At 24.6% G+C, this 17,204-nt stretch overlaps 1 protein-coding gene across 3 annotated transcripts; it reads left to right on the forward strand.

Annotated features, from left to right (window-relative positions):
* The first annotated feature begins 1,965 nt into the window (after positions 1-1,965).
* Positions 1,966-16,481, forward strand: LOC135929575 (carnosine N-methyltransferase-like). Of its 3 annotated transcripts, XM_065466225.1 has the most exons (8): positions 1,966-2,145; positions 2,195-2,399; positions 2,437-2,611; positions 2,655-2,793; positions 6,377-6,555; positions 7,579-7,692; positions 9,548-9,651; positions 16,137-16,481. In XM_065466225.1, the coding sequence occupies exons 1-8, from the start codon at positions 2,075-2,077 to the stop codon at positions 16,236-16,238; spliced, it is 1,089 nt and encodes a 362-aa protein (XP_065322297.1). In that variant the 5' UTR covers positions 1,966-2,074; the 3' UTR covers positions 16,239-16,481. The 3 variants fall into 3 exon arrangements, with proteins under 3 accessions (XP_065322297.1, XP_065322298.1, XP_065322299.1); XM_065466226.1 differs by lacking the exon at positions 2,437-2,611 and having other exon boundaries at positions 2,636-2,793; XM_065466227.1 differs by lacking the exons at positions 9,548-9,651; positions 16,137-16,481 and adding an exon at positions 9,302-9,430.
* The last annotated feature ends 723 nt before the right edge of the window (positions 16,482-17,204 follow it).

A 17,204-nucleotide genomic window follows, 5' to 3' on the forward strand; every position in this document is an offset into this window, starting at 1 on the left:
TTGCTAAATGTTAGGCAAATAATATATTTTCTTTTTTTTAAGAATTTTATTTCCCTTATTTATTATATGTACTAGTTAATAACCCGTCAAAAATGACGGGGTTGAGGGGCAATTAGTTTGTGTATATGGTATTAAATATACTTAATTAATTTATTATAAAAATATTAAAATTTAGGCGAAAAAGAGGTATATTTGTGAATCGCATCTCATAAGATATTCTTAAAATCTGATTCATCTATCATCGAATAAGGCAGAAAAGTATGATGACCCGTCTTTCTTGAAGGGCAAAATGAAAAATACATAACTAAGAGTATCAGAGCTCCCGTTAGTCAGCATTGCTGAGTCCGTCAAAAATGACGGGGAATGAGAATTATCTCCTTACTCTTATGATAGCTCTTACCTGTTATTTAAAAATAATATCCAATTTTTATTTTTTATAACCCTTTCCCACCTTCAGGTCAGGTTCAATCCATTAAAACAAAGTTCAAATGCTATGTTTTGAGTCAAAATATATTTAAAGCTTTTACATGATACCCATATGAATATTATTTGTTAAAATATTACTGGTCATTTATACCTATTATTTAATATTGAAAAAATTCCCAAGCAAGGTCCAAGGCCATAATAATTTTGAAAAATTTACCCTAACCAAAAATCATTATAATTTTGGTAGTTGAGAACTGGAATAAAATATTTTAAAAATCATAATGAATTAAAAAATTCCCAAGCGTCCAAGCTGATAATAATTTGAAAAATTTTCCCCAAGCGTAGCCCAATATAATTTATAAAAATAATCAGCCCAGCCCGATCCATTATAATTTTAAAAAAATTTTTTTGAACCTAACCAACCTATAACAATTTTAAAATTTTTTTCAGCTTCCAATAAAAAATATTATAAAAATATTTTTCAAGCCCAGCCCGACCCATTATAATTTTAAAAAAATTTTCTCAAACCTGGCCAACCGATAATAATTTTGAAATTGGTTTCCCAAACCTGGAGCTTCCAATAAAAAAGATAAATATTGATATATTTAAATTATTTTATCATAATATAGTTTCTATAAGAAAAATTGTATTACAAAATTATATAGAAGGGTGACTGGAAAGAAGGTTTGTTTAACAAACATTAAGTCAGTGGTTAATCTCGTTGATGTATAAAAAAATAAATAAAAATAACTTAACATTAAGGGTATATAGCTTTGATTTATTTAACATTAAGATGATAGGAAAGTTGATTCCAAAAATAAAAATTAACATTAAGATGATAGGAAAGTATATATCAAAAATAAAAATTAACATTAAGGTTATACGAAAACGTTGATTTCTTGATTACGGCGATTATATATATTAGATAGATATATATATTTTAAGAACAATTTCTAAAAAAATTTAAAAATGAAAAAAATTATAAAAAGGTAGGCACCCATCATCATGAGGGTACAATGTTTTTTAAAAAAAACTTCAAAAAAAGTTTTCTTTCCCCCATATCTTACAAATCAATTACTTAGACCACCCCCCCCTATTATAATAGCTACTGTTTTTGAGGGTGGTTTGTATTGTTATTAAAAGGCCCGATTTATGTCGATTTTTCAAAACGACCCGATTAAGATTTTCGCTAAAATAATATTATGTAAGCATCAAGATTTGGCAAATAGATACAGCCAAGCATTTATACCAGCTAAGTGCAGAATCTTTAAATAATGTTATTTTGCTTATAATATTAATCAGGGGGGTTTTTAAAATCGACCCGATTCAGACTTTTTAACAACACTAGTGATTTGCTTAGTGAATATTCTGTCATCATATAGTGGTCCAAAACCTCTAAAATTTGAGGAAACCTAATGATAAAGTTTAGCATATAATATAAGGATTATTTACATCTTTGTTTAATATTTTGATAAATCACATAGAAAGTCAAATAGTTCGACCTGTCAAATAATACATCACAATAAGATTGATTTTTAGTCAATCTTGTAATTTTAGAAAAACTATAGTTTATTTTAGGAAAAAAAGAGAGTAGGTTTGCGTAAATTTGATGTGATTTTGTGGAATATCTTGGGGTTCTAACCTAAATATGAATGGAGATTTGGCAAATGAAGAAAAAAAACATTTTTTCAGAATTATCAATGCTTATCGATATTATCGGTATATTTATAATCTTATTCTTATAAGATAATATATTTTTATTTACTAGGATATATTCAATTAAACGTCTAGAAAAGGGCAAAAAGTTTTTTGATACATTGCCTATGTATCAACAAAAATGGATTCCTACTTTTTCTTCAACATATGAGGATATGCTTACAGCAATTAATGCCAATAATCAATTTATAACTCAAATTATAAAACATTCAAAACATGTATTTCAAAATGGATATGACTATTTTGATAAAAGATATGTAATGATGAATTATTTGTTTATATTATTAAAATTAGAAAAATGAGGTTATTAAAGATTTGCATTATCAGATCCCTTCACAGTTTGATATGGAAAAGGTAGATAGCACTGTTAAACAATTTTTTAGAGACTGGAGTTTAGAAGGAAAATTAGAAAGAGATATTAGTTATACCCCAATATTAATTGATCTGCAATTATTATTCAAAGAAGATAGTAATATATAAATAAAATAACTAGGCAAAAATTAATATTAAAGCTTTTCAAGAAATATCAATATTAATTCCTGGTTGTGGACTGGGTAGATTAGTATATGAAATTGCTAAACTGGGATTCACTGCTCAAGGTAATGAATGGAGTCTCTTCATGTTGCTTGCCTCAAATTTCATTTTAAATAAGTTAGTCCTTTAAAATATAAATTAAAATATTTGATTTGTTTGTGATTATTCTTCAATATAAAATGGAAATAATTTTTTTTTATAAGTATGTATTTAGGTTATGGCAATGTTAACTCCTTAAAAACATTTGACCCTACCACTTAAAAAATTCATCCTTCTAAACCCTCCTGTAAAAGTTTTCTGCCCTACTATAATATTTTATTGTATAAAATTTATTACACTCACTTTATATCTAATTTAAACCATTTAGGTGACTGCCAAATTGTGTCTGGGGCAAGTTTTTTTTTAAATTGGGAAAGGTGGTATTAAAAACATGCAAAATTAAAAATGGGTTTTTGTGTCTTTTGTTAAGCTAATATGATAATTAGAATTTTTTTAGAATTAAAACAAAGGAATTATGCCATGTCTGACTTGATTTACAGGAATATGTTAAGCCATCTATATGGCTTCCTCTAATCATATTAAAAGTATTTATTACACACTTGAGATAAAACAGAATAGGGTATTTTCTTTCAAAATCTACAGAAGTATATTTCAAAAATAAGACAAACCAGGACAGTCTTTATAATTTTTTTTATCTTATATGAGTATAAATGTGTTTAATTTATATTTTTTAATAAAAATTCAGGACATATCAAAAATCAAAATAAAAGTTCTGGCCAAGTTAAAAATAAATAAATAATGTCAGACCAGATTTGGGCTTGTGAATTTATAAATTTTACCAGTCTGAGGTCCAGGTCATATTCGAGGTTAATGGCAGGTAGTGATCTGCATTGGGCTTAATTTTTAAAGCCTGGCCCAAAATTTTTTTTAAAAAAGTTTTGCCAGCTTGACCTGAACCCGGAATTTTTTTTAAAAAAATTTACCAACCTGGCCCGGCCCAAATTTATTTAAATATAGAAATTAATTTTTATAATTACTCTAAATAAAAGACATATGTTATATGTCGTTTAGTTTCAATAAATAAAATCAAATATTTTTATTTTACATAAAAAATTCATTATAAAATTAATAAATTTAGATATATTTAAAAAATTTCCTAGATTCAATCCGACCCGGCCCGAATTTTTTTTAAAAATATTAGGCCCCAGCCCAAACCCGATTATTTTTAATAAAATTAAGCCTGGCCCGAAGCCCTTTCGGGCCGGGTACAGGCCGGGCCTAACTTTGCAGAACTCTACTGGTAGAGCTCTAACTAGGCCTATTCAAAAATAATTCGATTCGAATCTAATTGAATAATTACGAATACGAATAATAAATTATTTTGTTTTATCTGAATACGAATAATCATTTATTCGATTCGAATAAAACGAATTATTCGTAATTAATAAATTGTTTAATAAATCTAACATTTGTTATTTCTATTTGTTGACCTGCCAATCGGACAGGTGATGTGTTTGTGTTTATAAAAATTCTAGCACAAATTTAAAAATTTCTGAAGTGAAAATTTAAATTTTTATTTGCCACATTTTTTAAATCTCACGAAAAGTTTATTTTTTGAATCTCATAATAAATTATATTAAAAATTACACAAACCAGAGGTACATAAAATATATTACATTTCTACAATAATTATTGTTAGCTAGCTTTATTATGTTAGAGGAGAATGCTTCTGATGAAATTATGCTTGATGTTGAAGATGAGAAAATTTCCTCACAAAAGAGAATATGGGATCAATATCAAATCCTTAAAGATAGTGAAAAGGCTGCTTGCAATCATTGCAAGAGTATTATAAAATGTAAAGGCAAAACAACATCTCCTCTTATTAATCATTATAATAGGTTTAATTCACACCTTAGTAAAAAAAATAATAAATTGACATTTTTTTAAAGTCTACACCAAATTCTTAAAAAAAAATTAATTTTAAGGATAATTTATTAAAATTATTTATAAATCATAATATTCCTTTTAAAATTCTTAATTCTAATGATTTTAAAAATTTTATAAGTGATCTTGATTGTTCTGTAAAATCAATATGCTCCAATACTCTTAAATTGCACATGTATAATACATTTGAAGAAAAAGAACAATTGGTAAAGGAAATAATATTTAAAAATAAAAGTCAGATTAATTTTTCATCTGACATTTGGACTAGTCCAACACAGGTTCCTTTTTTAGGAAGTTAATGGACCAATTTAAAGAGATTTACAATAGATATATAGGTATTTAATTTACTCCCATTTAAATATGATTTTATTTTATAAGCTCATAATTAAAACTGTCAAACAAATAAGGATAAAATTCAACAAAACAGGCTAGACATTGTTTTTAAACAAAATAATATTCAACTGTGTGAAATAGATTTTTATCTGAGTGAACCAAGAGCAAAGAGTGATACTGACCCGTTAATGTGTTGGAAGGCAAATGCATATCGGATCCCCATACTCTCGAAAATGGCAAGGGATTATCTATCTATACAAGGAACATCAACTGCTTGTGAAAGGCTTTTCTCAGTTGGAACTAATTTATTGTCAAAAAACCGCATGTCATATAAGGAAGAAAATATAAGAAAAACTCTTTACCTTAAAAATTGGCTTAAATTATAAATTAAATTAATAATATATATTTTAATTTTGTTTATAACTTGATTATATATTATTTATTATCAGATTATTGATTACATATTATTATAATATTTTCTGTTTAAAATCAAATTTGTAATAAAAAAATTTGTCAATATATTTGAGTATGATTTATTTTATTAAAAAAATTTATTCGAATAATTCGAATCGAATACAAATAGTAGATTTTATTATTCGTACGAATTCAAATAGTAAATTATTCATAATGCACTATTCGATTCGAATTCGTTTTTGAATAGGCCTAGCTCTAACCATAATGATTGAGAATATTTGAAAATTTGTGTTCCAAAAATTGGAGTCATGCAAATGAGTGACTTTTCGGTTTTGTGGCCCATGTGAAGTGAAACTAACATTTTTTTATTGCAGTATTAGGATGGTTAAGGCATTTATCTGCTCTAATAATTTTTCGTTTGCATAACTTGATATTACACTTCCACAATGATATTTCTTTTGGAGAAAGTTACTTAGCATTGAAAAAAATAACTGATGGAAGAGAGCTAAAGCAACATTATATCAATATAAAAAATTAAAATTTTTTACTCCCACCTGATTTTGTTTTCTTATAAATTTATATTAACAGTTTTAATCATGGTCTCTACAAATATTTTTTATTCCATACCCCCCCCCCCCGCGTTAGTGTACCCCTACCTCCTAAAAGATCCCCTCCCCCCAAGTCATATATATAAATATTGATTCTAAATTCAATAACAAATATATACAAAATTCGATTTGATTTAAATGGCTGTGAATTTTACTTGAAATAACCAAGTTTTATGTGAAATCACATAAAGATTTAGGCATTATTTATCAATATTATATACTTATGATTAGGTAATGGAAATTAATATCTTACTTCTCAGAATTTTTCTGAGAAAAAGTTTAAGGATAATCGTTTCCCCTTTGTTTGCATTCCATAATTCTTAATCGTAGTTTCATTCCCGCATTTTTAACTATGATATTTTTGCTCTTAAAGTCTTTTCTGTATTATTATTTTATTAAAGTTGCAAGACCATAAATGCTTACCAAATACATCCTTGGCTACACCAATATACCAACAATTATCAAACCACTCAACAAACAGCCCACATAGCGATTCCAGATGTAAATCCATCCGATATACCAGAAAATTCCAACTTTTCCATGTCTGCAGGGGACTTTTTAGAAATTTACACGGAAGAAAGTTAAAGCGATATTTTAAAAAAATATATTAATATTTTGATTGGAAGATAAATTTAATAAGATACGCATTAATGCCTGGCCCTGATCCACTTCTCCGACACAGCATTTAAAACGTTTATAATGTTAGAAGATATTACTTACGTATATAATGCTTCGTTAAAATAAAGTGGATAGGCCTTATAGACAAAGAATAATATATTAGGGTTGTTAAACGATAATGCTTCGTTAAAATAAAGTGGATAGGCCTTATAGACAAAGAATAATATATTAGGGTTGTTAAACGATCCACTTTAAAAATTCTTATTCCCATCTTTTTAATAAAATCGTTTTTTTCTTGTTCCTTTAACATTACCGAGTTTTGAATAATTCGAATTAAATAGTAACGAATACGAATAGTAAATTATTCGATTCAATAAACGAATTATTCGACAAATAATTCAATTATTCGAATATATAATCGATTATTCGGAATATTTCATTTGTCATTTCTATTGCTAACCTACCAATTTAATGGGTGATATGATTAACCACGGCATACGTAAACTGCGTGTGAAAGGCCTTTCTTGGTTTGAATTAATTTTCTGTCATAAATCTCAAAAGAGAAGAAACAATAAGAAAAAACTCTTTGCTTTAGAATGGTTTGGCTTTATAAATTAAATTATTATGCATTTTAATTTCGTTAATAACTTGATTCTCAATGTTCTTTATCATTACATTATTTCTAGTTAATTTCGATTTAGTTTTTGAATAGGCCCATTTCCGTTAGATAAAATTAGATTCATTTTTTTTTCTCGATGAATCGCTCTAAATTTGATTTTGATTAAGTATCGATTTTAATAAAATTATTCTTAAAAATATCGGGAAAGTAAAATTTTAGAGACCGACCAATATGATACAAAGATCTCAATCAAGATCTTCATTTTTGTATGAATTTTCGATCCACTGAATTTGCCCAAATTGGGATCGGATCCAGAATCGTCAATTTTTTTTAATCGTGATTCCTTAACAACTTTTTAATTTCAAGATGCCTGGGATTCCGTTATAACATGCTTCTTCGTCGACACTGCCCATAACATATTAGATTACTTTGAAACCATTCAAAAAATACTCAAACCTGGTGGATATTGGATTAATTTTGGTACATTTTTTTAAAATATATTATTTTAATAAAAATTGCTTGTTTTGTATTGTTTATTTTTTTTCCTCTGAGCATTTGAAAACTACTGATTATTTTTCCCCAAAACCTCTATTTGAATACAAGCAAAGTCCCCATATCTTTATTGGTTTCCAGGGTATTGTTATTAATACTACCAGCCTTCTCTGTTTCTGACGAAAAGCTTAGAAGGGAAGAGGGACTTGTGTTGTTATAACCGTATTTATTGTTTTGCTCTAAGGGGAGGGATAAATCACCTATTATTAATAGGATCCAATTTATAAGTTTAAATAAGGTTTTTAAAAAAAATTGAAAAGTAGGTAAATGCCTCTTTAACTTCCTTTATATAATACACAACTGACCCACACATTACTATGAATCAGGGTTCGAAAGTCAGGCAATAGACCGAAGGTTGAAAAATATTAATGGTGAATAAATATATTAATTTAATTAATTAATATATATTTAAAGCATGTTTATCAATTTGATTAGGTTACAATTTATTTTAAAATATATTTGAATCATAAAGACATCGATTTAGTTATAATTTTATATTAAAATATTGAAATTTTTTTTAATATATAAAAACAAAAGAATTTTTTTTCATTAATGATTGGATTGGATCTCCATATATAAGTAAATATAATAATTTTTCTATAGCATGGTTTGAGAAAATTACTATGCCATATGTACAATTATTCAACTAAGATGGCCATCGCCAATAAAATGTAAGGAGCAAATACAAATATGCAGGAAAGCTCTGAAGGCAGCTGTTGGAGAAGTTGGATATTTGTCCGAACGTAATTATCTATAATATATTAAATGAAGAAATATTTTGGACGAAAAATTTAAAATTTTAAACTACTCTTTAAGATTTATAGGTTCAACGGGATGAATATACTTTATCCCACGTAATAAACGATATGCTTAATTTGCAAAACACACAATTCATGCCATGATTTTTATAATTTCTCTACCCGAAGAAAACAAAAATTAAATATACGTTTGAAAAGGTAAAATCAATCCAAATTCATATGCTCACACAGCAGTTTATTTATTGGAATCCCATTATAAGGGGAGCATTTTCTAGTAGTGAGTTTGATGAAGCATGTGATATATAATATAAGAATTAGGCATTTTTCATGATGATATTCAAAATATATAATCATAAATTTCAGAAGTAAAAGCGGCGGTAAATTTAATATCCAAAATATGTGGAAACCAATAACTTTTATAAAAAATAATCAGATTTTTAAGTTGTTGGAATAGGCTTTGTCCACCTTGGACATTAAGATTAGTGTCTAATGTCTTACTAACAATACCTAGTTAAGCTTCTTTTTTAGAATAAAATTCATTCAGTTTGGGGTAATATCCATACCAAGATAAAAAATCGATTGAAGATCATGACCTAAGATTGATTAAAAATATTAAGGAAGGATAATATTGAATATAAATCGGAACAAGACTCTGCCATGAATTGTAGATTTTAAAAAAAATATTATTTAATATTACATAAATTCATTTTTTTTACTATTATATATAAAGCAAGGTTAATATTGTCTTTAAAAACATTTATTTTGATTTGACCTGTCAGATATAGGTCAATTCACCGTCATATTTGACCGGTCAAATGCATAACCCCCTGCTATGAATCAATAATCGAAAATGTCTATCTGATTAGGCTGGTTCTGATATCTTGCATATGTGGCATTATCGCAAAAGTAATTTTACAAATTTTTAGGGGGTTTTCACTAATCTCGGCTAATATTTTCTGCGCCATATATTTTATAATCAAAGAAAATAAAATTATATCAGATTTTTTTATTTATTGTTTTTTTAGGTCCATTGCTTTATCACTATGCAGATATGCCCAATGAAACGTCTATCGAACTTAGTTACGAACAAATAAAAATCGCTATCATCAAAATGGGGTTCAAACTTATTGTAAGATATTTTGATTATAAAGTTGCGAAAATTATTGAATAATATTAGGTGGGAAAAGGGAGGTGGATAAATTTAAAAAAATGATAAAACATAGGGTAAATAGACTCATGATTTTTATCGTCTTACAGGGTTTGCAGCTGTTTTAAAACAGGAACGCACATTATGAGAGCACAAAATACTTAATTTTTATATATTTTGTTCTTTCTCATTCAATTCTATTATCATATAAAAACAAATTTAAAAAAATGTTATTACCCCTATTTTTACCGTTCTTTCGAACGAATTCCCATATAAAATTTGGAAAGTAATATAGAATCAAATACTATTAAAGAGGTTTAAAAGAATGATATCAAGTTTTCTAAAAAATCCATCATTGTGTCGCCCTGAAACACTAAAAGCATTTGTTTATTGGTATAAAAAATATAAATCGCATTGACATATGGAACTTGGAACGTTGAATAATGAATATTTACTTTTCATGAATATTATTTAAAATGAATCATGAAGAAAGAAAATTAACTATTAAATTGAAGGAATATATAAATATTTTGCTTAGCCATGACGGTCATAAGTTATTAAAACTAACAATTTCATTTTTATAAAATATTGATTATTTAGCTATAAATAAATTTTTTACAGATTATTCTATTATTATATAATATATTTTTATGCAATACCATTGACACACAAAATTATTTTAATTATATAAATTTATTTTGAAATTTTTTTTGTAAATAGATGTTCAACTAATTTTTATGAATAAATATTATAAGTTTCATGTAAAAAATTATTTATTTTTAATAAATGCTCGTTTTAAATGAGAATTTGTTAGAAAAAATGGTATAGGGGTATTGGCTTTTTTTATTTAAAAAAATGTTGATTACATTTTTTGTGCTCTCCATAATAAGAGTTTCTGCTAAAACAACGGTAAACCCTGTATTATAAAGATGACACTCTGTAGACATATTATAAATGCCTGATCTGGGCTAGGCTAGTTTTCAGGATATGACGTGAATATGGTTTAATTAATATAAGAGCCCACATTTGCATTAAGGAAAATAATTATAATTACATGTCCTTTTATTTTACCAACTTATCAAACGAAAATATCATATCTTGATACAATTATATGTAGTGTTGCGTAATCGGCTAATTTTAGCCGACTAAAAACGGCTTAGCCGAGATTTTAGGTGGAAAAATCGGCTAAGCCTAATTAGGTATAGCCTAAAAATCGGCTAAACCTAATTAGGCTAAGCCTAAAAATCGGCTAAGCCTAAAAATTGGCTAAGCCTAAAAATCGGCTAAGCCTAAAAATTGGCTAAGCCTAAAAATGGGCTAAGCCTAAAAATTGGCTAAAATAAATTAGTCAAAATTCTGCATCAATGTTAGCATTAATTATTATTTATTTATTTTAGTAAAATAATTTATTTTATTTATATTTAATGTAAATATTTTATTATTATCAACAAATAAACATGATATGATTTAATATTTTTTATTTATATTATTATATTTTGAAATGAAAATAAATTTATTTATTTGATGTTTTTTTAATAAAAAAAATAATATGCTGCTATATTGTAAAAATGTAATATTCTTTATAATATAATTTATTAGTGATTTTCACAATCTTCTTTGTAAATACATCTTTTATTGAGGAATTATATTGTAAATTTTATTAGATAAATAAACAATCTTTTAGGTGAAATCTTTTATCATTTTTTTAAAATTATCTATTTATTATTAAATAAGGTGGATTTTATGAAACTTTTTTGATGTTATTTTATATGATCTTTTTAAGGATAATATTTTAATGTGACAATTGTCATAATCGTTCTTTTATAAGTTTTTTGAATTTTTTTGAAGGAAGTATGTTAAAATAAGTATTAATAACATGTGTAAATACAAATTTAGTGAAGATGTACCAATGAAAAGTGACAATTGTCATAATCGTTATTTTTAAAGTTTTTCGAATTTTTTTGACGAAAATATGTTAAAATAAGAATTAATAACATGAGTAAATATAAATTTAGTGAAGATGTACCAAAGAAAAGTGACAATTGTCATAATGGTTAATTTTAAAGTTTTTTGAATTTTTTTGACGAAAATTTGTTAAAATAAGTATTAATAACATGTGTAAATATAAATTTAGTGAAGATGTACCATAGAAAAGTGACAATTGTCATAATCGTTATTTTTAAAGTTTTTTGAATTTTTTTGACGAAAATATGTTAAAATAAGTATTAATAACATGTGTAAATATAAATTTAGTGAAGATGTACCAATGAAAAGTGACAATTGTCATAATCGCTATTTTTAAAGTTTTTTGAATTTTTTTGACGAAAATATGTTAAAATAAGTATTAATAACATGTGTAAATATAAATTTAGTGAAGATGTACCATAGAAAAGTGACAATTGTCATAATCGTTATTTTTAAAGTTTTTTGAATTTTTTTGACGAAAATATGTTAAAATAAGTATTAATAACATGTGTAAATATAAATTTAGTGAAGATGTACCATAGAAAACTGACAATTGTCATAATCGCTATTTTTAAAGTTTTTTGAATTTTTTTGACGAAAATATGTTAAAATAAGTATTAATAACATGTGTAAATATAAATTTAGTGAAGATGTACCAATGAAAAGTGACATTTGTCATAATCGTTAATTTTAAAGTTTTTTAAATTTTTTTGAAGAAAATATGTTAAAATAAGTATTAATAACATGTGTAAATATAAATTTATTGAAGAAGTACCAATGAAAAGTGACATTTGTCATAATTGTTATTTTTAAAGTTTTTGGAATTTTTTTGAAGAAAATATGTTAAAATAAATATTAAAAACATGTTTAAATTAAAATTTAGTGAAGATGTGCCATAGAAAAGTGACAATTGTCATAATCGTTATTTTTAATTTTTTGAATTTTTTTGACGAAAATATGTTAAAATAAGTATTAATAACATGTGTAAATATAAATTTAGTGAAGATGTACCAATGAAAAGTGACAATTGTCATAATCGTTAGTTTTAAAGTTTTTGGAATTTTATTGACAAAGATATTTTAAAATAAGTATTGATAACATGTTTAAATAAAAATTTAGTGAAGATGTACTCTAGATAAGCGACAATTGTCATAATCGTTATTTTTAAAGTTTTTTGATTTTTTTTGACGAAAATAGTTAACTTGCATCGATATTGATTTTAAAATAGAAAAAAAAGTTTACCCAAATTTTAAACAAGATTGTCTGATGAAAATTGGTAAAAAAATAATAATTTCTAACTTAGGATTAGATATTATGATATAAATTTTGCATATTAATTTCTGACCCGATGAACAAATGTAATAAAATGCCAATTTGCTCCTGTTTTTGGGGAAGAATCTATTATTACCATATGTTTTTCTATGGCATATACTCAGGCAATTTTAATTTTACAATCTATATTTTTACCCATTTACATCAAAGAAATTTTAAAAATAACGATTATGACAATTGTCACTTTTCTATAGTACATCTTCACTAAATTTTTATTTAAACATGTTATTATTACTCATTTTAACATATTTTCGTCAACAAAAATTAAAAAACTTTAAAAATAACGATTATGACAATTGTCGCTTATCTAGAGTACATCTTCACTAAATTTTTATTTAAACATGTTATCAATACTTATTTTAAAATATCTTTGTCAATAAAATTCAAAAAACTTTAAAAATAACGATTATGACAATTGTCACTTTTCATTGGTACATCTTCACTAAATTTATATTTACACATGTTATTAATACTTATTTTAACATATTTTCGTCAAAAAAATTTAAAAAATAACGAATATGACAATTGTCACTTTTCATTGTCTTCACTAAATTTATATTTACACATGTTATTAATACTTATTTTAACATATTTTCGTCAAAAAAATTCAAAAAACTTTAAAAATAACCATTATGACAATGTAAATTTTCTATGGTACATCTTCACTAAATTTTATTTAAACATGTTATCAATACTTATTTTAACATATTTTCTTCAAAAAAATTCAAAAAACTTATAAAATAACGATTATGATAATTGTCACTTTTCTATGGTACATCTTCACTAAATTTTTATTTAAACATGTTTTTAATACTATTTTAACATATTTTCTTGAAAAAAATTCCAAAAACTTATAAAATAACGATTATGATAATTGTCACTTTTCTATGGTACATCTTCACTAAGTTTTTATTTAAACATGTTTTTACTACTTATTTTAACATATTTTCTTCAAAAAAATTCAAAAAACTTTAAAAATAACGATTATGACAAATGTCACTTTTCATTGGTACATCTTCACTAAATTTATATTTACACATGTTATTAATACTTATTTTAACCTATTTTCTTCAAAAAAATTCAAAAAACTTATAAAATAACGATTATGACAAATGTCACTTTTCATTGGTACATCTTCACTAAATTTATATTTACACATGTTATTAATACTTATTTTAACCTATTTTCTTCAAAAAAATTCAAAAAACGTATAAAATAACGATTATGACAATTGTCACTTTTCTATGGTACATCTTCACTAAATTTTTATTTAAACATGTTTTTAATACTTATTTTAACATATTTTCTTCAAAAAAATTCAAAAAACTTTAAAAATAACGATTATGACAATTGTCAATTTTCTATGGTACATCTTCACTAAATTTTTATTTAAACATGTTATTAATACTTATTTTAACATATTGTCGTCAAAAAAATTCAAAAAACTTTAAAAATAACGATTATGACAATTGTCACTTTTCTTTGGTACATCTTCACTAAATTTATATTTACACATGTTATTAATACTTATTTTAACCCATTTTCTTCAAAAAAATTTATAAAATAACGATTATGACAATTGTCACATTAAAATATTATCCTTAAAAAGATCATATAAAATCATCAAAAAAGTTTCATAAAATCCACCTCATTTAATAAAAAATATAATTTAAAAAAAATGATAAAAAAATGATAAAAGATTTCACCTAAAAGATTGTTTATTTATCTAATAAAATTTACAATATAATTCCTCAATAAAAGATGTATTTATAAAGAAGATAGTGAAAATCACTAATAAATTATATTAAAAAGAATATTACAATTTTACAATATAGCAGCATATTATTTTTTTTATTAAAATAACATCAAATAAATAAATTTATTTTCATTTGAAAATATAATAATATAAATAAAAAATATTAAATCATATCATGTTTATTTGTTGATAATAATAAAATATTTACATTAAATATAAATAAAATAAATTATTTTACTAAAATAAATAAATAATAATTAATACTAAGCATCGATGCAGAATTTTGACTAATTTTTTAGCAGATTTATATAGGCTTAGGCTTAGCCGATTTTTAGGCTTAACCTAATTAGGCTTAGCCGATTTTTAGTTTTAGCCGATTTTTAGGCATACCTAATTAGGCTTAGCCGATTTTTAGGCTTAGGCTAATAGGCTTAGCCGATTTTTAGGCTTAGGCTAATAGGCTTAGCCGATTTTTAGGCTTAGCCTTATTAGGCTTAGGCGTAGTTTTTAGCCGATTACGCAACACTAATTATATGCTAATAAGATTCTTAAAAAAAATTTTTTTTACTCTGGTATTTGAGTGCTATTATTCACTCGTTAAATAAAATATTGTCCTAGCTGTTTTGATATAAAATGAACTTTCGTTTTTTTTATCTCAAAAAAGCTTAGTATATAAACGAAAATAAATCTCCAACTTATAAGATTAATTTTAATTATATATAAAAACCCCATTATTTTAAGAAAAAATAAATTAAATGTATTTTAATACTAACCCTTATAAAAAAATATAATCATTTTTTTTAAATGTTTTTTAATACTAACCCTTATAAAAAAAAATATAATCATTTGTTTGGAAATTTTTCATTTTTTACAACCATTTTATAAATCGCTAATAAATAAATTTTTTTTTTGATTTTTCAAATATTTATTAAGAATTTTTACAATCAAATTTAAGATTAAAAACGATTACAATAAGTTAAATTTTTTATTTTAAATATTAGAAATATACATAACATATTTATAAAAAAAAAATTTTAAAGAGAAAACTATTTTAAAAAATAAATATTTAGGCTAAAGTCGGTGGGGCTTAATGACCCATGTATAGATTATACAGTTGGATCGGCAAATTTCGATCTATAGTATCACTTTTTTTTATAAAAATTAATTTTTATATATGAGTAATTTTAAAATTTTGTTAAAATAATTTTTAAAGCACGTTTTGTTCGTTTTTTTAGATCCCTAATTTTAATATAAAGAATCCCAGTAAATCAATCTAAATTATTATTTTTTTCAATAATGATTAGACGATATATTCAACTGCGTATCTTAGTAATATTTAATTATTTTTAAAAACAATATAAGCTCACCTTCGGTTGCTTTCACAATTTATTATATTAATTTTTTATAAATTCAGAAAGAAAAATGCAATATTCAAACCGGTTACGCGCAAAATCCAAAATCCATGTTGCAATACCTCTACAACTGTGTTTATTTCATTGCTCAGAAACCGAAATAATATCTTTTTTTAAAAAAAAAACTGCGTGTTAGGTCTATCTGTAAAAATAATATTTCCGGAAATAAAATGTGATCAAAGGTGGAACACTGTTTTATAGTGGATCCTCTTAATATATTATTTATGTGTAGAAATAGATTCGGAATTTAAATAAGAAACCTACCTATTTTTTAAATATCAAGATAACAGTAAAACAACCACTATTACCCTATAATAAACCGGGCTATATAGCGAAACCTTTTTTTAAAAAAATGTCAATAAAATTTGTAAGTTCGGATTAAAGTCGTAATCCCATTAATTATTAACACTTTTAAAATCAAATATGAGTACAAATCTTACCTCTTTATCCATTTCTTTAGTTATTAATAATTGTAATGTTTTCTTCATTTTATATAAATAAAATTTTTGTTTAGAAAAAAAGATTATGAAATTTAAGAAGCTCTATAACGAATATATGTAATTTGATAATTTATTTTAAAATTACATTTTTTTAACTAGGATTTTTATTTTAAAAAATAGCTTTTATAATAGACCCCCTAACGTCAGTAGGAACGGCTCGTTTTGAGTCGATTTTAAAAACGGCTACAATATTTTAGCCAGAAAAATATTGCCTAAGCCTCGAGATTTCTCTAATCAAAAACCTTTGTTCCTTCTACAAACAAAATTATTTTCAGGCTTGCGTGATAGTATTCTGGATGGAATATTGAATTAGCCGTTTTTAAAATTCGCCTCAAAATGAGTCGTTTAACAACACTACAAGTCAGATCGTTTAAATTTATGATCATTGTAAAAAAAAAGGTTACTTAATTTTACGAAATTCTATTTATCGATTCTTATAGGATTGAGGAAATAATGAGCAGATTTTTGTTAACAACATTCAAGGATCTCACTCCAAGTTCATGTTTAATTTTTTTAAAGAGTTTGTAAAATTATAAAAATTAATTTTTTTTTTCTTTTCTCTATATTGAA

The sequence above is a fragment of the Gordionus sp. m RMFG-2023 genome, chromosome 5 (genome assembly GCF_954871325.1).
Source record: "Gordionus sp. m RMFG-2023 chromosome 5, tfGorSpeb1-WG-v2, whole genome shotgun sequence".
Lineage (NCBI taxonomy): Eukaryota > Metazoa > Nematomorpha > Gordioida > Chordodea > Parachordodidae > Gordionus > Gordionus sp. m RMFG-2023.

Bases quoted from the DNA above. Each gene is read 5' to 3' on its own strand.
- LOC135929575 (XM_065466225.1), top strand. From the start codon at position 2,075: ATGAATGGAGATTTGGCAAATGAAGAAAAAAAACATTTTTTCAGAATT. The intron at 2,794-6,376 runs GTTAGTCCTTTA...ATTTTATTAAAG, and splicing joins TCAAATTTCATTTTAAATAA to TTGCAAGACCATAAATGCTT. The intron at 9,652-16,136 runs GTAAGATATTTT...TTATAAATTCAG, and splicing joins AAATGGGGTTCAAACTTATT to AAAGAAAAATGCAATATTCA.